Below are 24,084 nucleotides of genomic sequence, written 5' to 3'. Positions count from 1 at the left end.
AATTAATGTGTACTGCTTAATCAAGGACATTTTTAGGTGAAACTGGCCTGTTTTTATTTCAAGTGCATGGTACTAAACTGCAATATAGCAATTAGAACAGTTTGGTGCTACTCCCTTGATTAGTGCTAAGACACTCCCTCCCACTGCTTTTGTACCATCAATGCAAATATCAACATAGTGAAACAGGAAAATAATGCTGTACTGTTGTTACAAAATAACTTTGATCTCACAAAGCAACTGAAAGGGTCTTGGGAAGCCCCACAGACCATACTGTGAAACTTCTGTTCTAGAAAGGAAGTGGCTGGCTGTAGAATGCTACATCACACAGACACAAAAACCAAAGAACTTATATGCATGTATGCATAACCCATCAACACAGACAATAGTGCAGTGAAGACCTGGGAAGGGGGCGGGAGTGGAGTGGAAGGGGTTAATAGAAAACAAGGGGATGTCTGTAATACTTTCAATAAAGATAAATTTTAAAATATGTATTTTATAAAAAAAATAAAAGAACACAAAAGGAAATTACCCATCATTTTTTTCTGAGTAATGAAAATAAATGGGTGATTTTGTTAAAAAAATAAAACCAATGAGAACACAGTAATTTCCAAATCTTCATTTTAACTTGGTAATAAAACAAAGCTATCTCATGATGAACTCCTGTGTGTAAGTAGCCTTCCAACACATTTACAACAGACTCTAGAGTCTAGACAGTCAGAATGTTTCTGTAATGGACCAGAGAGTACATATTTTGGACTTGTAGGCCACCTAAGGCCCCTACCACACGATTCTTTCTTTCTGTTGTTTTTTTACAACTTTTAAGAACTTAAGAGCCATTTCAGGCAAGGCTAAATGAGGTCCATAGAGTAGTTTGGGTGTCCTTGCCCTATCCCATACTTCTTTAGCTTGGTCTGAATCGTACTAGGAAGTATAGTAACCATTTATTGTCTAAAACAGGATACTCTGAAGAGGGAACAGGGATGACCAATCATTCAAAATGTAACTGTAATTATTACAAGTAAAATAAGCATTACCAATAGAAAGAAATTCATTGTAAATTTACATAATGAAATACAAAAATCACGTTCGCAAAGATGAATATTTTAAAAACTGCTCAAATTCTATTTTGTCACCTATTCTATCAAAATTATAATTTCCCGTTTTCCACTAATCCACCAACTAAGTGTTAGCCTAACAGCTTCACTAGCACTGAAATGTAGTTGGGCTACTGTACAACCAGCTGATACACCAAGTAGCTCCTAGGGGCAAAGTCCCTGAGTTCCCTTAACCCTGCCAGACCTGAGGGAGTTAACTGTCCCTAGCAGCCCCTCCCCAAGCTCACTTTCCAAGCTACTTGCTGTCCTGAAGGGGACTATCAGGAAGGAAAAAAAAGGAAGGTTATTCCACACTGTCTTTGAGACTCAATCAACCACAGGAAAATTCTGTTCTATGCACATGCCAATCACACCTTCCAGAAGAGACTTCGGAGAAGCTGGAAATACAAGGTGGGGGGTTATCAAACCCATGCTGACTTATTTCACTGCAACTATTCATGGTATTACTTCATTTTCTTAAATTCCAAGTCAAATGTGAATATGTAGTCAATTCCAGGACAACAGACACAAACTAGAGCTGATCCAGGAGAACCAGGATGCCCAGTAACCACCTTAAATAAGTTTCCAGCAGAAATACCTACAAATGACAATAAATTGCTTCATCATGGTGAAACCTTCATGTAAATACATTTAAATATTTTTTCATTCTAAACCTTCCTCTAGAGCAGCAGTTCTCAACCTGTGGGTCGCGATCCCTTTGGTGGTCGAACGACCCTTTCACAGGGGTCGCCTAAGACCATCCTGCATATCAGATATTTACATTAGGATTCATAACAGTAGCAACATTACAGTTATGAAGTAGCAACGAAAATAATTTTATGGTTGGGTCACAAGATACAGTTCCTCAATTTAAAGGAACTGTATTTAAAGGGCCAGAAGGTTGAGAACCACTGCTCTAGAGAGTTGACATTACCCAGCCAGTTTTGTGAAATTTATCATATCGGAAAATGAATATTTAATTATTACATATGGCAAACCTATAAAAAATAAACTCATAGAAGAAATTTCTTTTAAATACAACTTTGTGTTTTCTCACATAAGTGGTGAAATGTAAAATATTTATTCCAAGAATGATTTTAGTTAAAATCAAGTAATTTTTATAAGTAAAAAAAAATATCCCTGGAGTTGTGTTCCCATGCCTTCTCTTACTTTATATATTAACTATCATGTTGCAGGAAAATGTCAAAGAAAGAATTTTCTTCTCAGTTAAACTGATATTTATTGTTCACTTCTCAGGGTATATACTTAATCACTCCAGGCAAACATGTAGTTTATACATCGTACTGCAAAGATTTTGTTTAAATACAAGATACTTATCCTAATGAGCATATTTTTTTAATGTAGTAGCCAAAATTATTCCTATTGTTCATGTTTCTCATTCCTCACATTTGCCTCCTCTTTCTACTAGCTTTCCCAGCCAGTCTATTTCTCATTTTCCTCACATTCACCAGAAGGTAATATTAAAATCTGTAGGCATCAGATTTCTCTGGATTTTAGTAAAAAAAGAAAATTAAGAATAAAGTGAGGTTAAATACCTCCATTCCTAGATGGCTTCATTCTGTCCCATTTCACAATTTACCAGATTATTTGAATGAGAAGAGAGATTGCTCCTTTTAAATCAGAATGTATGTGAAAAGATGGCAAGACAAACTCACCAGCAATAAGATAGACACCAAGAGAAGCTCATCATGGAGCCCAGGGTGCGCATGGGCCATACTTCCTCTTCTCAGCCCCTTCCCAGTATCCATTCGCCCACAACTCCAGAGTCTGCTGGTCTTCTAGGGATTCCAAAGAACTGGCTCCCTGTGAGGTCACATTACTATGACCTCACATTCTTAGCAGAGTGTTTATTGTTGGGCCTTTTGTAATGCTTTCAGAGCCTCAATAAAAACAGGAGCCAGAACACAGGGGCCACTGTATATGAAGAACATAAACAACAATGGCAGCCTGGCCTTGTTCACATTTGATCAAGCAGCGTGATGGTCCCTCTCCGAGAGAATGACACCCATTTTGTTTCCTGGAATACACAAGACACTGTCCATCTAGTCTGTTGAATATCAGATGCTTTTCAATTTCCCCTTTTCTATAGTTCCATTTTTCTTCTTAATAATCTCATAAGGTGAAATCCCAACCAGTGACCTAAATGTAGAAAACATTTCCCAAAAGATTCTCCCTGTGTTCTATCGAACGCTTGTATCTCACACCTCCAAGCAAACATGGTAACACTATAAAAAAAAATCAGATCATTGAGTCTGACCATCAAGCCTTTTCATGACCTTTTATTTTTTCATTTTTATCATACTAGGATTACCAGATTTTTCAAATAAAAATAATAGGACACCCACCTAGATCTGAATTTCAGATAAAAAAATAATTTTCAGGATATTTCAAATATTGTATGGGCATTCTGAACACTAAAATATTATTCCTTGTTTATCTAGAAATTCAGATTTAACTGGACTCTATCTCCTGAAATGTTTGCTCTCCTCGGCTTTATTTGAAGAATTCCAATAATGGTGTTCTCTGACTGTGAATTGGCAGTGCTTTTCACAACCACACTACCTCTCCCAGGTTTGTGTTTTGTTTTTTTGTGGGTTTTCTTTTTTCAGTTTAATTTTGCAAATTTATTTTATTCAACTTGGAAAATGAATACAAATCCCTGTGTGTGTTTTTTGTTTTTGTCAAGGGTGGAGGGGTGGCAGGAAGAAGGGGGTAGGAGTCGAGGCAAGGTATGAGCATCACAGTGGCTGTCTCGGGTCCACAGCCCTGCCGGGGAGGGGACTCAGGTATGGAGAAAGACCATGGTAAGGAGGCCCAAGATGTAGGCCACCACCAACTTTTGTCCCAGGGAGACATGCAGGATTTGGGGCAACTGGCTACCCAGTTCATCCTAGAGTGGGAGCAGCAGGAAGGCCACCGAGACTATGCCGGTCAGCAAGAGCAGGAGGAAGGAGCTGATGGCCAGCTGTGGGTGGGATTTCTCAGGTAGGTGTCTGGTCATGGGTGGTGCTGTCCAGCAAGGAGGCCCAGGAGGGGCGTTAGGTCAGGCTGTCCCTTAAGTTCGGTAAGCTGGGGCCCTCAAAACCGAGGTGATGTCCTTGTACCCCAACACTCAGCCTCAGCTCCCTCCTCAGACAGCTCAATGCGGAAGTGGTCCTGGACATACAGTGGCTGGCACAGGGGGCCAGGTGGCGAATCACAATGTCAACGCAGGACTGAGGCTTCACATATCCTTCTGCGTCAAACACTGTGTACTCAGCAGGTACTGTGCATAGGACTCTCCCACGGGGCTACAGAGAGTCAGCAGCTGTTGTTCCGCCCTGAACACTAGATCCGGGGGAAAGATGAGGACCAGAACGACAGGTCCCGAGGAAGGAGGGGCACCCCGGGACCCCTGCCCCAGAGCCCTAGGACCCCCCAGGTCCTGGTCCTGGGGTGCCCCGCGGAGCATGCAGGCTCTAGGCAGTGGGCCATCTGAAGGCTGAGCTCGGGGGACAGGGCCTGGAATCTAGTGCCTCTGGTCACCACACCTGTCAATCAATTTGTGAGCAGAGGAGGCTGCACCTGCCCCCAGGCCCTTTGGGCACTTCCACCACACCTCCAGGTTTGTTTTGACTTGCTTCTGTGATTACATTTTTACTCCTAGTACTTTTCTACGGTTTTATCAAGACCGTCTCTCACTTGCCTAGGACCCACCAATTCTTCTCTGCATACAAAAGGAAGACCCTACCCTCTTTTCTCTGTATGCTCAGCCTTTCCCCCCAATCTGCATACTGTCACCACTGATGTGATCACATGCCTCCTCTTTTAGATTTATCACCGGACCACTGTCCTCACACTTGGGCCACACGGAAATATTACCTGTGTTTTTATACCCCTTTCACATGTTGTTCCCTTTGCCACCCTGTTACCTCCACCCCCAAATTCTGGGCTACCCAAAATTCTGCAAATTCTTACTGATCCTATGCAAGTCCGGGTAAAATAACTACTTTTCTAGAATCATGCTCCAACTCCCCTCACTGCATTTTCAGAGCACAAGATTCTGGCATATACTTTTATTATAGCTCTGCCTTTTAAAAACCCATCTCTCATCTACCACTACCTTGAATTTCATTTTGTATCCACATCACAAGAGTAGATCAAAGTTATTCAATATCTGTCAAAAAATGCAAGAACTGGGCAATGATCTGTCTCCATGTCCTCTATGTTCTGCTATCAATGACATGCAGCACAAACTTCTAATTCATTATAATTAATCCTGGGGAACATTCTAGAGACCAACATCAGCAGAGGGCACTAGCTATATTATCTTATTTCCTATTTATTTTGAATTTAAATTTTGAAAAAAAATCTTTAAATTATTTAATTGTGGTATTAAAACTAGAATAAATAAACTAGGCTAAGGTGTCAACGTTTTTCCTCCTGCATTTATAAAATATGTCCTGGGATATACATACAAAACAACAACACACAGCCGCCTTGTTAAATTTTATACACAGGGTAGAACAAAAGTAGGTTTATAGTTGGGAATACACCCAACACAGTTTATTCCTGTACTATTATTTGCTAATTATTGTATTACTTCCCAGATGAACAGCTATAAACTTACATTGGCCCCACCCTGTATAAGCATGGCAAAGGCAATTCAGAGGAATCCCTAAGAGTGGAAAGAAATGACCTCACTTGCAAGTGGGATAAAAAGACCAGAGAGAGCAATATGACCCTGTTGTCATTCTTCAGGCAGAAGATACAGACACAGAGTCTGGGACCAACAGACTCGTGAAAGCTAGGTCAAATGCACAGCTTTTGTGGCCGGAATGAAAGTCAAGAAGAGGTCTAAGTAACATCATATGAAAGATACACTTAAAATCTTGAAGCATAAATTGTCACTAAGAAAGAAAATCTTATTGGCTATCATTATCTATGGTGTTCATTCCTTTGGCATTGCAGAGATGTACATAATCCAATGTTGAAGGAAACATCAATGAGAAATGATTCAGAACAACTACAACACCTTCAGTACTAGCATTCACCTGACAGCATCTAACATAAGTAACCATGTGCCAGCCACCAGACAAGTGTTTCCTAGGGATTGTCTCATTTGATCCTCAACCTTACGAAATGGTAGACCCATTTTACAGATGGAAGCTGAGGCACAGGGCTGGACATGGGCAATGGGACTCCAGTTCTCAAGTCCTTTAAACCCTCTACTATATTCCATTTTCCTATTGCTAGTCATTCTCTGGTATGATTCAACAAATACTAACAAATTCCCTAGCATGTGCCAAGCAATGCTTTAGGTGTTTAGAATACTTCAGTAAACAAAACAAAAGGACAAAAAGACAAAACAAAAACACCCTTCTATTGAGGGGAGCTAAAAATAAACTACAGACATAATCAATGAGCATATAATATGCTTGAACAGGGGTGGGAACTTCCGGCCCAGAGGCCGTATAAGGCCTGTGAAATCATTTGGGCTGGCCCTGCCAACGCATTAGAGGTGAGTTAATTAAATGTGTGACCAAATATAGCAGGGTAATTTTTAAGTTGATAATTTTATAAGGCCCATTAATGATGTTATAAATATCCAAATGGCTCTTGGCAAAAAAAGGTCCCCCACCCCTGTACTAAGGTGACAATTACTATGGGGAAAAAAAAAAAGAGCAAAGAAAGAAGAGATCAGAACTCCCAGTTTTGGGATGAGTGACTTTTTATATATAAAGTGGTCATGGGACGTCTGAAGAAATTGAAAGGCACAGTTGCCATCAACTTAGATGGGCAAGGTCAAAGTTGGCACAAGTTTTGAGAGAAAGAAGTTCCATTTAAACATGTTAACTTTGAGATGACTATTAGATATCCAAGTAGACAGCCTGATAGGAGGGTATGTGAACATTCCAGGCATGACATGTGCCAGGGCCCCACTCCAGGGAATTCCCACTCCGCTGGCCTGAAGTGTCCTCAGCACTTTTCTTTTTAAGGTCCAAGATGATTCTGAGATGATGTCAGGACTCGAGTCACCACTGCACGCCATGAGGAACCACTCTAGGCCTATCCTGGGGAAAAGGTAAGGAATCGGACTTGGATTTGGGGAAGATCACTTTTGCTTACAACATGGAGGAAAAAGAGCAAGGAGACAAAATTGAAGGCCAAGAAATCACCTAGGAAAGTTCTCAAACCAGACTGGTCAAGAGACAAGAAACTAAACTGAAAGTGAGTTCATGCAAATATATAAAAAAAAAAGCCTGCCCTGAAAGATATTTAGAAAGTAAAATGAAAGAACATAATGGGTGATTTGGGATGTGTGTTGAGTGGTGTTCACAGAGAGGGCAGAGGCTACCTCTGACTTAGAAGCTGGGCAGAATGTGATGCCCCAACCAAGATAATGAATACGAGAGGAAGAGAGGGGTGTGTAACAGCGTGTGCGCCCATATGCAGAGGAACAGGAGACAGAAGGAGAAAAGGCCATGAGTTTGGTTCGAAGACATGAGAAGTTTAGGGTGTCCATAGGATGTCCAGGCAAGCTGTCTGGTAGCCACAGCAACCATCCTCTCCCTGTGGAAACTCAGTACAGGAATAGTCATCCCCCCACATTGGGGGTAGGATCCCCTGTGAGAGGCTGTAGTGTGCCATATGACCAAGAAATCCTGAAATGTGCTAACAGAGAAATAACCGGTACTGCATTCATTTGAACACGATTGCATTATAGTAGAATTAGGAGGTCTCCCATCATTTATTAATGGGATTCTACTTGCAAGTGTTCAATTTGCCAATGAGTAACAATTATTAATTTAGAAGCTGCTAAAAGCAAGTTCCATCCAAGTGAACCGCTAAGGTTCAAACATTGGTTCCATCAGTCACCACTTGTGAGACTTTGGTTAAGTTCATTCTTCTCTGTGAGCCTTGTTTTCTAATCTATGAAATGGAGATAACAGACCAAGACCCATGCTATTGTGAAGTTTAAGTGAGAAGTTTCATGTAAATGCTCAGTGTACTGTCAGCTCCCATCACCAGATCCATTTTCATCCCTAGTCCTACCCCTACATCATTAAGATTCAAATTGCCCCCTAGCCGGCTTGGCTCAGTGGATAGAGCGTCAGCCTGCGGACTGAAAGGTCCCAGGTTCGATTCCGGCCAAGGGCACATGCCTGGGTTGTGGGCTCGTTCCCCAGTAGGGGGTGTACAGGAGGCAGCCAATCAATGATTCTCTCTCATCATTGATGTTTCTCTCTCTCCTTCTCCCTTCCTCTCTGAAATCAATAAAGAAATATATTTTTAAAAAAGATTCAAATTGCTTGGTTATTTGCATGACTGTGTGAGATAATGACATCTGACAGTATTTTATTTAATGGAAACTGCTATTTATATTGTAAAGAAGTGTTAGTAAGCATCCAGTAGAAATTAATACTGACTTAAATTGCCCCAATGAACCCATTTTTGACACATACAGAATACATTTTCTCTAGAAGAGACTTCATCTTTCTTATATGTGATTTTAGAGCCTTTCAAAGAAAACCATAAACAATACCTAATAGTCAAAATTCCTAATAGCTATTTCTCTGTTTAGCACAGAGGCCAAAATTCAATCGTTGCCAGCGAAGAATTTTAAGAAGTGCCATCCAGAGGTTCTGTCTCCTCAGCCTCCCTTTTACAGCACCTCCATTTTGCTCAGCCCTGCATTCATGATTCCAGAAGAGGGCACCAGCGTGCAGGCAGTGGCACAGAAATTGACCAAATGCACCAGTGAATAAAGTACAGACTGCCTTAGAAGCACAGATTTCCAGTAAATAAGCGAACTCTTCATTCCAGAGGTTCATACTCCTCTGGAGGCATGAGCCAACTGATGCAGCTTGTCATGTTTTTGCCTTTTGGGTTTGTTTTGGTTTTTGACACTAAATTGCAGCTTTTCTGGGCCAGCTCTCATATGAAAATGTAATATCTGCAATATTACCAAGTCTGCTTCAGTACGACCACATCATAAACATTTCAGATGACTCCTTTGCAAAGCAATTGTTACTGGATGTCAAGTTTAGGAATAAAGAGAAAAAATGACACAAAATCTTGTGCAGGTTCATGATCTGCACAGAAGCTTCTTCGTGGAAACTGGGATCCGTGAATCCCATTTCAGTGGGCAAGAAAGGGAGAATGAATCATTTGCATGGACTAACTTGTTTTCCTGAAATGCTCTAAAAATGTCAGTGGACATTCTGAGTTTATATCCTCCATGGAAACAGCCTCTGGCTATGTTACTTCCCTGCCTTGATGCGGCATTAAAAATCTCATATCACTCTCCACCCTAGCAAAAGGAAATAAAGCAAAGGGGCAACTCCATACTATCTCCTTGTAAATTAAGGAGTGGACGGTCTGAAATTGACCATGTCCTTTAATGACGGTGACTGATACACTCTGCACACACTGCTGGAGACAGAGCAGTCTGGATTTAGACACTCCCATATCTTACCCAGAAAAACACTTGCTTATCCAGACCAAGATATCCCTTCCTGCTTCTCCAAATTCAGATGAACTAATTTATAGAAATTCATTTAAAGGGAGGTGTTAACATTATCAATAAAGAAATACATCACAAACTTAAACTTAGGAAGAATATTTACTATACCACAGAGTGAGATCAAGTCTATCCCTCCAAAGAAAATTTATAAAAAAGAAATGTCAAATTGTTACAAGTCAGAATTGCCTGGACTAGCTCCTCTGCTTTTTCTCTCTAAAATCCTTACCAATTAAAAAGAGAAAGACAAAGAGCACAAGTAATACTCATATATACTTCGTATATAACAAGAAAACCAATGACAATGGCTGTTTATGTATAATGCTTAACTCATTATTCCCAGTGCATCCCTCTATAGAGGCCCATTCAGTAATACAATCATTAATAAAAGTCAATTCAAAAGCAATAAATTCCCAATCAGCATATGAAAACCCAATATATGCTTCATTATTAGTTGTTATAATTATCAAAACATTTTTCTGGTTTCTCTTTTTGCGTATGCAATTATCTGAAACTTAAAAATAATTAGTTTTCTATCACTGATTGGTTACATATTAAGGAAAAGTTCTAATTGAAAAATAATGGTTTTAAAGTGCCACATTCTGCCCCATCACACCCTAAGGGAAAAAAATGGTCAGTTTCAATTTTAAAAATATGAAGTACTGAACTACTTTCAACTGGATCTTAAACCATCTTCTAATTATTCATATTAATGGATGTTCCACACATTTTAAAACACAATAAATAATTTTATGGAGAAATTTCTCTATGGTCCACATTTTTGCTGGGTTGGATTAGTATTGGTATACCATATATTCACTGGCCGCCAGAAGCTGGGCAGCAAAAGTAGGAAGAAGGAGGGCACAGAAATTCATTAAGGATTGGCTGGTGAGGGAATGTACAAACGTGGACCAACCTAAAGAGCACTAGATACTCTACAAATTATATGACCACTTAACTCCTATCCTAGCATATAAATGCACTCAAAAGTGATGAATCAACCCAGTCAATCAGCTCTATAAAATTGTTATTTAAGCTTTATTCTTTATTTTTATTTCTGAAATGTATAAGTAATATCACTCTGGTCTTATAAAGCAGCAAGAAAAGGAGGGTGGGGAAGGAAGAAAGGGTAATGAAAAGAAAACACTAACCAAGCCAATAGCTAGAAAATCACCCAAGAAGCTAAAAAAAGAAAAACCTACCAATCTGGGACTTCCACTCGAAGGATACGCTCCTTCCTTTGGGGTCTGTAGAAAACAGATTTCACTTTGCTGCCATTCTTAAAATTCATTTTCCAATTTCTCCTTCAACTATAATCAAATCACCTAGATAATCTTACTTTCACAATCTGAATTCCTATCCTTGGAATTAGAGCTAATAAAACCTAAACATACTTTAAGTCAATCGCATCAGTCCTATTAAAAGATCCTTACCCCACCACTTAAAATAAAAAGAAGAAAGTACAAGTCAAGTAGCTATAATAGCAAATGTGTGACTTCTCCCCTCCCCTCTATCAACCAGAGGTGTTAAAAGTCCTGTCCTCCTGGCTTTGTGGTCCTGCCCCATGGGATTCTAAAGTCCACAATTTGCTGCAATGCCACCAGCTGCAAGTCCCCAATAGATGACGTTTCTGCACCTTATCACAGCATTGTCACATGCTAGTCACTTCACAGCAACCAAAATACTTACAGAAATAACTCCCACTGATAACATTTAGAACTTGCCAAAGTTTGGGAAAGCTCATTATTATGAACTAGAGGCCTGACGCACGAAATTCATGCAAGGGTAGGCCTTCCTTCCCCCAGCTGCAGGCATCTGGCTTTCCTCTGGCTACCTGCACCCGGGCTTCCCTCCGGCTGCTGGCACCCAGGACCCAGGCTTCCCCCAGCTGCCTGCAGCCGGCCCCACCCCCTGCCTGCATCTGCCTTGGCCTGACGCTGCCTGTGTCCACCACCACCCCTCCCTTTCCCCCTTGATTGATCACCCCGCCAGCCAGTGGCCTGGACCTCCCTCTGTGAGGGGATCATGGGGCAATGGCAGCCCCCCTCCCCCAACAATCGCATCACACCTGTGTGGCTGGCCTGGCGCCAGTGTGTGTCATAGCGTGGTCCTCCGGATGGTTGTTCTGCTGTTTGGTCAATTTGCATATTATGCTTTTATTATTATAGACTAGAGGCCCGGTGCACAAAAATTTGTGCACTCGGCGGGTGGGGGGTCCCCTCAGCCCGGACTGTGCCCTCTCGCAGTCTGGGACCCCACGGAGGATGACCACCTGCTGGCTTAGGCCCACTGCCCAGGGGATCGGGCCTAAGCTGGCAATCAGACATACCTCTGGGAGCCCGGGAGCCCTTGGGGGATGTCCACTTGCCAGGAGGGAGCAAGCCTAAGCTGCAGTTGGACATCCTTAGCGCTGCTGAGGAGGCAGGAGAGGCTCCCACCACCACCGCTGTACTGGCAGCCATCAGCCTGGCTTGTGGCTGAGCAGAGCTCCCCCGTGGGGGCGCACTGTCCACCAGGGGGCAGCTCCTGCATTGAGCGTCTGCCCCCTGGTGGTCAGTGTGTGTCATAGTGACCAGTCATTCCCAGTCATTCTACTGTTAGGGACAGTTTGCATATTATCCTTTTATTATATAGGATGAGGACACCACTACCTGCTCTTTCCCCTTACAGTTACAGATAATGCTTTATACTAAATCTCTCTCTCTCTCTCTCTCTCTCTCTCTCTCTCTCTCTCTCTCACACACACACACACACACACACACACACACACACACACATTCACAAATGTCTCCTAATACTCGGGATAAGGCCTGAAAAGCACTCTAAACTTAATGGGAGAAAAAAGTGAGGCTCAGAAAGACTGACTTTCCCAAAGACACAAAGCTATATAGATACAAAGCTGGAATTGAACCACATCTGTCTTCAATCCTGGAGGACTTTGCATAGTAAACAACCCATTGCACTAATAGAGAACTCAAAACTGAAAGGCAAAAATCACTAAGAAAATAAAAAGTATGGGTTAGGAGACTCAAATAAACCTAGGCCTACAGAATACTGCCACATCTCCTAGCAGGGGGCTCACCTCACTGTTCCTAGCACACTGTTCCTATCACTGGGTGACTAAGTCTCCAGCTCACTTCCACTGCCTCTTTCCCTGTACACCATGCAGCCCCTTTGCTCAGGCTGTTGCTCCCTCGCCTCATGTGTCCTTCCTCCTTTCCAGCATATGGAAATCCACTCACTCCTCCAGGCTCATTTCAAATGCTTCTCCACAGCCTACCCAAACCCATGACTGACTAGACTTGCAGCCGCAGAGCACTTCTGTTGTGCCTCTAATGGGATATTTCTTTAGGTCTGTCTGGAAATGAAATAATGCATGTGAGATTAATCAAAAGATGCTCTGAAGTTTGAGAGAAATTTTTATCATAATTTTAAAACAAGTCTTTAAAAGACTAGCATCTCACAGAACCTGATGGACAAGAAGCACAACCATTTTTTCCCCTCAAGAAAGCTCTGGAGACACCAAACCTTAGTACTTTTCTATTGAATGAATGAGCCCTCTGGACCCTCTGAACTCTAGATTCCACAAGTGGCAAAGGTAAAAAGATGTGTTCAAGTTCTGCTTGGTCTCCTTGATTATAAACTCCAATGGATCATATCTAAAACATCCATTGTGGGCCCTACTCAGTTTGGCTCAGTGGATAGAGAATCGGCCTATGGACTGAAGAGTCCCAGGTTCGTTTCTGGTCAAGGGCACATACTCAGGTTGCTGGCTCGATCCCCAGTAGTGGGTATGCAGGAGGCAGCCGATCAATGATTCTCTCTTATCATTGATGTTTCTATCTCTCTCCCTCTCCCTTCCTCTCTGAAATCAATAAAAATATTTTTTTAAAATAAATAAATAAAACATCCATTTGGGGTGAATCTAGCCTTACAGATCCCGGGCATTTCTTTTAGCTATTTCACAGGAGGTCAGAGACCATGCATACTACAACTCATTGAAAAAAATAACAATAAAAATGACCTTCTGTGATCAATACCAGAGAAATAGATATTTAATAAGCATCAAAATACCTTTGGCCATTATAGCATCAACTAATTTGGTGGGTTTTGAGCCAGCTTCAAAAAGAAATCAGTTCTCAACCATAGTTGAGAAAGGAAATAAAAGACTACAGCATAACCCAAACTATACCCTTGCAGAAGTTGTAGCTGTCTTTGGAGGTAACTCCAACTTATTACAAGCCTGCAGATACATTTCCTGTTTCATGGTTCCTTACAGACTAGATTCATTCAATCTGAGCCATCCCTGAAGCCAGAGCATGATATACTGGCGGAGAGCTAGTACCATGTGCATGTATGGAAAACACCTGCAGAAGCCACATACTGGGGAGGCAGCTACTGCAGGTGACAGCACTGTAATGGGCAGAGAACACTGGACTGAGGGAGAAGGAAAACAACTCACTGGTTAAAAGCAAGGACTTGAGACCCAGACCTTGGTTCACATCCTGGCTCTGACATGTGCTAGCTGTGTGAAGTTGGGCAACTTATTTTTCTGTGCCTCAGTTTCCTCATTTGTAAAACAGGTAAAATTATTACCTATAGCAAGTGTATACAATAGTGCAACTATTACCAATAGTCTGGCCCTGAAGCTAAAATGCTGCATGACCTCGGGAAAGTCACTTAACATCTCAGCTCCCGATCTGTAGAGTGAAAGGGTTCAATCCAACCCTTATGCAGCTCCAGAATTGATCTGCACATACACATAGCACCACCCCAACCCAATCTGCCGAAGCCAGCAGACTAACTTGCTTAATTTTGTCAGTCATGTAGTAATTTCACATAAAATCAGCTCAATCACTGAGTGTCTGTTTCAACATGACATCAAACAGCAGGTCTGTCAGGAAGACACTGAACAAATAAATGAGATATAGAAAATAATAACCAAGGAAGTATCTGGCCTTCCCACTTATATTCAGTTCTGAGTTCTCCGTTTATAATAGGATTAATATGATAATATAACAACAGAAGTATAGGGAGATAAGTTGACTCTAAGTTGAGGAACACTAAAACTACCTGATAATTTTTTTTTCACTGCTGGAAATATTTTCATAAACTGTCACCATCCAGGCTCGCAAAAGCAAATCTTCCTTTCTTTGGCCAATGAAAGAGCAACAAATACTACTTTTTCGTACACACTCCTGTCTTTTTGCTCCCACTGCCTTCTTCACTCTAGCTTTAAACGTGGTGTTTATTGCAGGCGGTGTTCCTGAACTGTAGGAGCCAGCCTGCCATTTTGGATGCTGTAAAAGCCCAGTGGCTGCGCTACTGAAACCCCAAAGAGCAAAGAAATTAAAGGGCAAAGCATAAAGAATAGGGTTATATTTTCTCTCTGCCCCAGGGTACAGAGTTCATCCATGTAGAAAATGACCTTTCAGATCCCTCAAGACTCTTGGCTCAACTCCAGTAGCAGAAGGAAGGCCTGGCCTTCAGTCTATAAAGGTTCAGATCCAGGTAAAAGTAAATGTTTCTGGAACAGGCACACATGTCCCTGCCCTTTCAAGTACGCAGCTTCCCTCTTGGAGCTACTATTTATTTTTGCTAATTAAGGCATCTCCCTGCAGTCTCTCCCTCACGCCCACTGATAAACATGCCTAACTCTCCCCCATTCCCCTTTTAGTCATCAATTTAGGAAACCTTTACTGAGTGACTATGTATGTGTCAGACACAAAGGTCAATAAGGTACATATACTCTCTGACAGTGTGCAGTTTGAGTTTACAGATGAATAACTATAACCATTTTTAAAAGTCAATTTTAAAAAGCAATTATCAGAATATTATTTAAAGAAAATACAGGGCACATTAGAAGTATATGTGGTAGGACATACACCTCGTTTATGGAAATCAACCTTCCTAGAGAAAGTGGCACTGAATTTGACTCAGAGGACTAGAATGCTGAGAATGGGAGATAAAAACAGGCAAGAGAACAACACATTTAAGAAAGCAGAAGTTCACCGTGGCTGAAGTTTAGGGATGGAGGTGGGAGGTGTGCAAAACACAGAGCAGGCAAGAGATGCAGTGGCTACATTATTGAAGCCCCTACTTACATTGCCTTGAAAACACTTCTTACTCCATTTGTTTAAGGTCCATTTCTCGATTTTCCATAAAGGTAGACCACTATCAATTACCAGAAAATCACAAGACTAAATCTGTGGCATGCTACATTAGCAAGTACAGTATGTTCATGGAACAGATCACATGTGCATTTTTACAGGAACTTCCAAAGGCGATGATTTGACCAGAAGAAGTATAACGAGTGAAATGTTCAGGTTCCAAGACAAGCCTGAAATGACACATTCAGCCAGTGGAGAAAATCTTTTCAGTCAAGAATGGCTTTCCACTAGTTTTGCTTACCTATATGTTCCTAAAGCATTTTTACTATCCGATCAGAATAATTATCCCTAACAAAATACATCAGTATAAGATATGCCCTATATTCCATTACAATTATATTCATCCTAAAAGATCTACCACAATAAAATGAGAATAAGAAATAAAGAGATAGAGGAAACTAGAAATAAAATAATTACTTGCAGATGTTGTGACTGCCTACATGTAAAGCCCAAAAGTATGAAGTTAAAAAAGCTATTAGAACTAGTAAGGCAGCCAGTTACAAAATAAAAATATAAAAACAACAGCTTTAGTAAACCGTGAAGGACACTTAGAAAATATAATTGTGGAAAAATTCTACTTATAATCATATAACATTTATAAAGTAGATAGGAGTAAACTTTTAAAAAGTATAGAACTAAAATTTAAAAAGCTACAAAATTTTGCTGTAAGGAATTAGTACTAAATAAACACTATGCTTCTGGAATGAATATGGCAAATACATTATTTCTCTCTCAAATTCCCCTAAAATTTGTCATAATTCAAGGGGCACATAAAAATAAACCCATAAAGAACTAGAAGAAAACACAGCTGAGTGTAAAATTTCCTCACAGAGAAGCTATTTCTAAATTTTATACTAGCAGAAATCATGGTTTAATTAACAGATCTGGTTACATGGTAAAAACCGAGCAAAATTAAAATGATATGAGACAAAAGACAACACTAGCCTTCATATGTGAGGGCCTTCTGTGTACCCACACAAGAAAGATGAATACACCAAAGTAAAAAATAGGCAGAAGACACTGTCCTGAACATTTAGTCACTGTCTCTCTCCTAGAGAGGCTGCTCCATCCTCAGCCCTGGACAGAGCTGGCCCAGCTGCCTCAGTCCCCATCCTGACCTCAGCCAGTAGTGACCACCTGATGAAGCCAATGATTGCTCACTCCTAGACATCTGTCACACAGACACTCATGGCACTTAGATGATGATGGTACCTGAACTGAAAGGTCATAATTAAAATAGGGCCAAAGGAAGTGACATCGCAAGCCAAATACAGGTGGAATAAAGAGTTATGGGAGAGCAGAGACCTCCTGAAAAGGAAGAAAAGGGAAATCCCGTTTGCCAAAAAAAAAAATGCAGGAGAGTGAAGATGATGGAGGGAAGCAGACCTTCCAGCTATTGTCTCTGGGAGATCTCGTTGAATTCTGCATTCTGTTGTTGGATATAAACCAGAGTGCCTGTGATATCCATCCAATAAAACCAGTTCATGTCATTTTCAGTCCACTGCAACTGGAGCCCCAGGCCAAAACAAACACGAGCAAGCAAGTCACAAAGGATAAAAAGATCAGAATTAAATGTGGAAAAAAATGCTCATATATATAAGTTATCAAAGAAGTACAAGTTAAGGCACTCAGAGAGCATTTTCAGCCATCAAATGTGCAATATAAAAAGGCACTGAGGCCCTCGCTGGTTTTGCTCAGTGGACAGAGCATCAGCGTGCGGATTGAATAGTCCCGGGTTCAATTCCAGTCAAGGGCACATGCCCGGGTTGCAGGCTCAATCCCCAGTGTAGGGCATGCAGGAGGCACCGATCAATGATTCTCTCTCATCATTGATGTTTCTATCTCTCTTTCCCTCTCCCTTCCTCTCTCAAATCAATAAAAAAAAAATATATATATATATATATTTTTAAAGGCACTGAGATAAGCCCTGGCCTGTGTGGCTCAGTTGGTTGGGCATCGTCCCATGCATCGAAAGGTCACTTGTTGGATTCCTGGCTGGGGCACATGACCAGGTTTTGGGTTTGGTCTCTAGTCAGGAGGTGTAGGGAGGCAACCAATTGATGTTTCTTTCTCACATTGATGCTTCTCTCTCTCTCAAATCAATGCAAACATTTTTAAAGGCACTGAGATAATACTGAGGTATGGGAAGAGATACAGGTACTCATATTGGAGAGGAGAGTAAACTGATAAATTTCCTAGCTTCAATGAGTCTGAAAAATGTGTATATCCTAATTGCCAGCAATTATACTTGTAAGCATTTAAGAAAATCATAAATATACAAAAGAAAATTACTAAAGAACACTTACTGCAGTGCTATCTATATATATAAAGAGGTAATATGCTAACTGGTCCTAAAGGTGTCTCAATCATGACCAGTCAACAGGATGCATGCGCACAGGAGCTGGTGGGCGGGGACAGGGGCGGGGACTTGCGCCACCGGGACATGAGGCTGCCACAGGGGGTGCCCCCCCCCCCCGGGCGGAGGCACGTGAATGCCCATGGCACTGCCCAGCCCGGAGGGGGGCATCAGGACGGGCCACGGAGCCCCCTCCCCCGGGGAAGCACACAGGCCTGCGGTGTCACCTGGCCCGAAGGGGGGGAGCGTCAGAATGGGCTGTGGCGGCCGCCCCCCCCCCCCCCCCCGCAGCGGAAGCGTGCACAGGCCCGCGGTGCCACCCGGCCCAGAGAGGGGCATCAAGACAGGCACAGGGACTTGGCAGAGAGCTCTAAGTACTCCTGCACCAGGGTCTGAAGGCGTTGGAGAGGAGGGGAGAGCACGTAGGCAGTTAGAGGGTTTAGGCCAGGAGGGGAGAGCAGACAGGCAGTTAGGGGGATCAAGCTAGGAGTGGAGTACAGATAGGCAGTTAGGGGGGTCAGACAAGGAGGGGAGAGCAGTTAGGGGGATGAGGCCGGCAGGGGAGCAGTTAGGGGCATCAGGCCCGCAGGGGAGCAGTTAGGGGCATCAGGCAGGCAGGCAGATGAGTGCTTAGGAGCCAGTGGTTCTGGATTGTGAGAGGGATCCCAGATTGGAGAGGGTGCAGGCCAGGCTGAGGGGACCTCCTCCCCCTCCCCCATGCACGAATTTCGTTCACCGGGCCACTAGTTTATTTATAAGAACATAAAAGGAAAACTCAACAATTACTTAAATCAGTGTTTGTCAAACATCATTCATCTATCACTTTCATGACTTCTACATACCCCTTTATCACATGTACTGATTTCCTCAATATTATTCTTTAAATCATCTCCTGCCTTTAATTAAACTACTTTCCCAGTAAGTTTTTACTGACCCAGTGAGTTTTTACTGAGTGCCTACTGAGTGCCAGAAACTGTTCTAGGTGCTGGAGATTTAACAATGACTAAGACAGACAGAAATCCCTGCCAAATGGGGCTTACAGTTTAGTGGGGAGACAGATAATAAGTAAAATACACAGCACTTTAGTGACATGGTCAGGGAGCAAAAATAAAGCAGGCAACGGGAATATGAAGCTTTAGGGGGAAAGGAGTCAGAAGGCTAGAAAAGGTAGCCAGGTGAATGCTCACTAGACAGGAGCCTTTAAAGAGATGAAGCGGGGGAGCTGGCCATGGGGCTGTATGGAGATAAGCTTCCAGGAACATGAAAGAGCAAGGGCAAGAGCAGAAGCTGGCCAGGTGTGTTCAAAGAAAGGCAGAAACCAATGGATCTAACGCAAAGTGAGCAAGAAGAGTGGGAGGAGATGAGGTCATAGAGGGATGGTGTGTAGATGGGGCAGATCGTGCAGGGACTTGCAGGTGATGGTAAGGACTCTGGCTTTTGCTCTGAGAAGGAAAGTGAACACAGATTGAGAAAAGACTGAAGTGGGACACTAGGTACAAAGATCCTATCTAATAAAAGAGAAACATGGTAATTAGTGTACGACCGCTACCCTTCCCATTGGCTAATCAGGGTGATATGCAAATTAACTGCCAGCCAAGATGGCGGCCAGCAGCCAGGCAGCTTAAAGCGAACATGAGGCTTGCTTGCTTCAGTGACGGAGGACTCCAACGTTCCCCGCCTACGGCTGCCGGCCTCTGAGCTGCAACTCTAAGCAACTATGTTACAAATATAGAAGCTAAACAAAACCCCAGAAACCTGCTTTAGTCGCCGAGCTTCAGCCAGCAGGATCGCAACACTGTTTCAAATACAGAAGGTAAACAAAGGCCAGAAACCTGCTTTCAGCAGCAGAGGCCTAAGAGCTGGAGCCTCAGAGCTAAAGCTGGCCCAGAATAAAAAAAAAAAGAAAAAGAAAAAAAGGAGCGGTTGGGAGCTTCAGTCACCCGCCAGCCTGAAAATAGCCCTCAGCCCCTCATCCAGACTGGCCAGGCACCCCAGTGGGGACCCCCACCCTGAAGGGTGTGTGACCAGCTGCAAACAGCCATCAGCCCCTCATCCAGGCTGGCCAGGCACCCCAGTGGGGACCCCCACCCTGATCCGGGACACCCTTCAGGGCAAACCAGCCGGCCCCCACCCGTGCACCAGGGCTCTATCCTATATAGTAAAAGGGCAATATGCCTCCCAGCACCGGGATCAGCGTGACAGGGGGCAGCACCCAAAACCCCTGATCGCCCTGCAGCTCTGTGTGTGACAGGGGGCAGGGCCACAACCTCCCTATCCGCCCTGCTCTGCTCCTGATAGGGGAAGGCGCCCCAACCCCCTGATCAGCCCTGCTCTGTGCCTGATAGGGGGAAGCTCCCCAACCCCGATTGCCCTGCGGCTCTGTGTGTGACAGGCTGCGGTGCCCCAACCCCCTGATCGGCCCTGCTCTGTGTGTGACAGGGTGCGGCACCCCAACTCCCCACCCCCACGGGCCCTGCTCTGTGTGTGACGGGGTAGAGCCATAACCTCCCCATCGGCCCTGCCCTGAGTGTGACAGGGTGTGGCGCCCCAACCCCCTAATCCGCCCTGCTCTGTGTGTGACAGGGGGTGGTTTCCCAACTCCCCTATCAGCCCTACTCTGTGCGTGACAGTGGGGGAGCTCCCCAACCCCCTGATGGGCCCTGCTCTGTGCGTGACAGGGTATGGAGCCCCAACCCCCTGATGGGCCCTGCTCTGTGAGTGACAGGGGGCAGCGCCCCAACCCCCTGATTGGCCCTGCTCTGTGCATGACAGGGGGTGGTGCCGCAACCTCCCCATTGACCCTGCCTTGAGTGTGACAGGGGGTGGTGCCCCAACCCTCCAATCAGCCCTACCCTGAGCGTGACTGAGGGTGGCATCGCAACCTCCCGATCCACCCTGCTCTGTGCATGACAGGGGAAGGTGCCCCAACTCCCCAATCAGCCCTGCTCTGAGCCCAACCAGGGGCTGCACCTAGGGATTGGGCCTGCCCTCTGCCACCCGGGAGCAGGCCTAAGCCAGCAGGTCGTTATCTCCTGAGGGGTCACAGACTGCGAGAGGGCACAGGCCGGGCTGAGAGACCCCCCCCCCTTCCCCCTGAGTGCACAAATTTTTGTGCACCGGGCCTCTAGTATTATAATAAATGATGGCAACTTGGATCATTTGGACTGTGGTGGCATCAGGAGTGATGAAAGGGTTGAAATACGAATATGTTTTGAAGGAAGAGCTGACCAGATTCCTGATGTGCTGGACAGTGAAGACCTAGTGAAGTCATATAATGAGTCATATAATGAGTGAGGTGCTGAAGAGGTCCTGAGGACCCATAGCATCTGAAGGTGTTCCAGAGCAATGGTAGCCATGAAGTCATAGGTTTAATGCACTAGTTATTATTTTATAATACACACTAGAGTATATAGCTATTAACTAAACACGCTTAGTTGTGTATTTCCTACAATTATCTCATATACCACCAATTATTTCCTGTATCTGCAACAGACTTTGGGAAGCACTCATTTAAATACATCCTGAGTATGTGCACACTCAAGCACACACACAAATGTTGGCAATACATATACCAAAATGGCAACAGTACTAATTTTTTGGAGGTAGAATAACAGTAGATAATTTTCTTTGTGTTTTTCAAATTGTCATCAATGAATTCATACTTTACTTTTTAACATACATGCAAGTCTTGCTCAAATCAAGTTCTCTGTTTCTGGTTTCATATTATGAAAAGGCTTTTAACTACACATTCAGAAGAAGAGAAGAAAACTAAGATAGAGAACTACCAGCAGGGGTGGGAAATGCGCTAACTAAAAAAAGCAACTAAAAGAAGAATCCCAGATAACAGTGACACCAATGGGATATACGTATAATCTTAGAAACTCAGCGGATGGCATACCACAGAGAAAAAAAGATCAAGATCCAGAAAGTAGAAAACAGAGACCATTGTGAGACAGTCTTGAACCAGTCACGAGCAAGCTCTCGGGCACTCACTGGACCAGGGGCCAGCAATCCACTGAGACTTCACTGCTTTGTGGTGAACATACCTTCTTGCCACATGCGAATATCATTACACTGTATTTTAATAAATGCTCAAATGCTTCCCTGTCAATGTCACCTGAACCATTATCCAGGTAAAATACACATTAGTATGCATACAGGGAGTAAGAGGCAGTTCAACAAACGCCAGGGTGGGCCCTGGGGAAATGGATTGTGTCCCCTCTCTGCCCTAATGGTGTAGTTTTCATAGGAAACTAGGATTAAATGGAAGGTTTTTAGGTCAAATCACTTAGGTTATCAGGATGTCACTGTTCCTGATGCTTCATTACTAACTGACAAAGACCTCAGTGTGCAGAGTAAATGAGAGGAGAGACTAAATTCTAAAAGTGCTCTGGTCAGCTCTGAGGTTTTCCAGTAATTGTCTACCTTGCTCAAGGACTAGGATGACTCTTCTAACTTCGATTAGACCAACAACTTTTTATCTTCAAGAAATCATGCTGTACATCAGGCAGACAGCTACTGGGTCAGGAGCGTCACTCTGGGAGTGAAATGATAGTGGACTGTACTAAAAGTCTACTGTATAGACCCAGCTCTCCCAGCTCTCTAATAAAGAGCATAATTATGAACGGTTTGAAGTTGTCTCATTTCTCAAATGAATCATATGGCTTACCTACTTAGTCATGTAATGCCATCTGACAAAGCTCACACCTGAGTTCATCTTGCAGCCCTGACCAGGGCTTTTAGCTCCTAAAACAATCTACTGCCAGTAATACTAGATTTTGCATTTTGATTTCATGTCGGGCTAAGGTTTCGTAATATGACCAAGACACATTAAGTATAAAAAAGTACTGAAAGATCAGTACAGTCTTACCACTGGACAAGTGACAGAACGTGGGTTTCCTGGAAAGGAAACAGTCTGACCCTCCCTTCCTCATCTCTTCTGCTCTCCAAAAGCACTTTACTTGTCAGTGGGTATTCATTAAATGTGTCCTGTTCTCTTTAAAAAAAAAAAAAAAAAGTAAATGGCGCTGAAGAAACTTTAAGTACGTGCAAGCCAAAATCCAATGTTTTTGAAATAATAATGTTCAATAAAACAGATGCAAGCTATTTCCGTGGCTGACAACCTATTTCAGTTAACTACGCTTCAAAAATGTTTTGTGAACTATGCCTTGTTTATTTCTCAGTAATCTCAATGGGTCTCTGAATACTCTAAATGAATGATCTGAAGGAAATGGGCTTATCATACAAATAGAAGTGGCAGACAGCTCAAAACCAATGTTAAACAAACAGAAGGGAGAGGTCCTTGAAAAGGAACTAAATCTCAACACACCACTTCCTGCGCAGCTTTCTCACAAATAGTCAGGCTGCTGCTCATTTTAACCAGAAGGAAGAACCACAAAAGTGTGCCAGTGTAAAAAAAAAAAAAAAAAAGTGTGCCAGTGTTCTAATGTGAGGGCAGATCACTTAAAGCATTCTGGTTAGTTCATCCGTTTCTGACATCCTTTTATCAGAGCACAGACAGAAAAGGAACCACTAGTCTAAACACATTTTCTCCACTGAACTTTTAGACACAAATCTAACTGTACTTTTCAAGCAAAATATTTTCTTAAGCATGAGAGAGGAAAAAGACCACAAACACTAGAGCAAAGCTTTCCTTTGAAAAGATCCCTTGTCAAGAGGCAAATTTCCCTGGCTGCTCTAGCAACACTCCCTCCACCAAAGAGCACCTTGGGTTTGCTTTTCCTCACACAAGCCCTGGTCCTTAAGGTGGGGCCTCTGTTTGCCACAGCAAATCGCAGTGGCCAACCAAGGCAGAGGCCTATTTTGAGGAGGAACCAGGATTACTCACCCAGAGAAGAACAAGTTTCCTAGGAAGGGTTTGCAGCTCCAAGACTTCTAGGACACACCACTCACCACAGGTATCATCCCTGTGCGTCAACG

At 43.1% G+C, this 24,084-nt stretch overlaps 1 protein-coding gene and 1 pseudogene across 3 annotated transcripts in view; both read right to left on the bottom strand.

Moving 5' to 3' along the window:
- The window catches only part of PSD3 (pleckstrin and Sec7 domain containing 3), a 430,527-nt gene that overhangs the window by 212,602 nt on the left and 193,841 nt on the right, over positions 1 to 24,084 (bottom strand). Inside the window, exon 5 of one of the 3 annotated variants that reach the window (XM_036298486.1) lies at positions 23,015 to 23,140. The exons of 1 other annotated variant lie outside the window; for it this stretch is intronic. In XM_036298486.1, coding sequence (XP_036154379.1) covers positions 23,015 to 23,140 — 126 coding nt within the window. Of the gene's footprint in view, positions 1 to 10,820; positions 10,866 to 23,014; positions 23,141 to 24,084 lie in introns of all 3 variants that reach the window. One more of the 3 variants, XM_036298485.1, reaches the window with a different exon arrangement.
- Positions 3,480 to 4,566, bottom strand: LOC118650255 (annotated as a pseudogene).

The sequence above is a fragment of the Myotis myotis genome, unplaced genomic scaffold (assembly GCF_014108235.1).
Source record: "Myotis myotis isolate mMyoMyo1 unplaced genomic scaffold, mMyoMyo1.p scaffold_m19_p_3, whole genome shotgun sequence".
NCBI classification, from domain to species: domain Eukaryota; kingdom Metazoa; phylum Chordata; class Mammalia; order Chiroptera; family Vespertilionidae; genus Myotis; species Myotis myotis.
The sequence above is the reverse complement of the archived record's forward strand: the minus strand, read 5'-3'. Positions and strand labels throughout refer to the sequence as shown.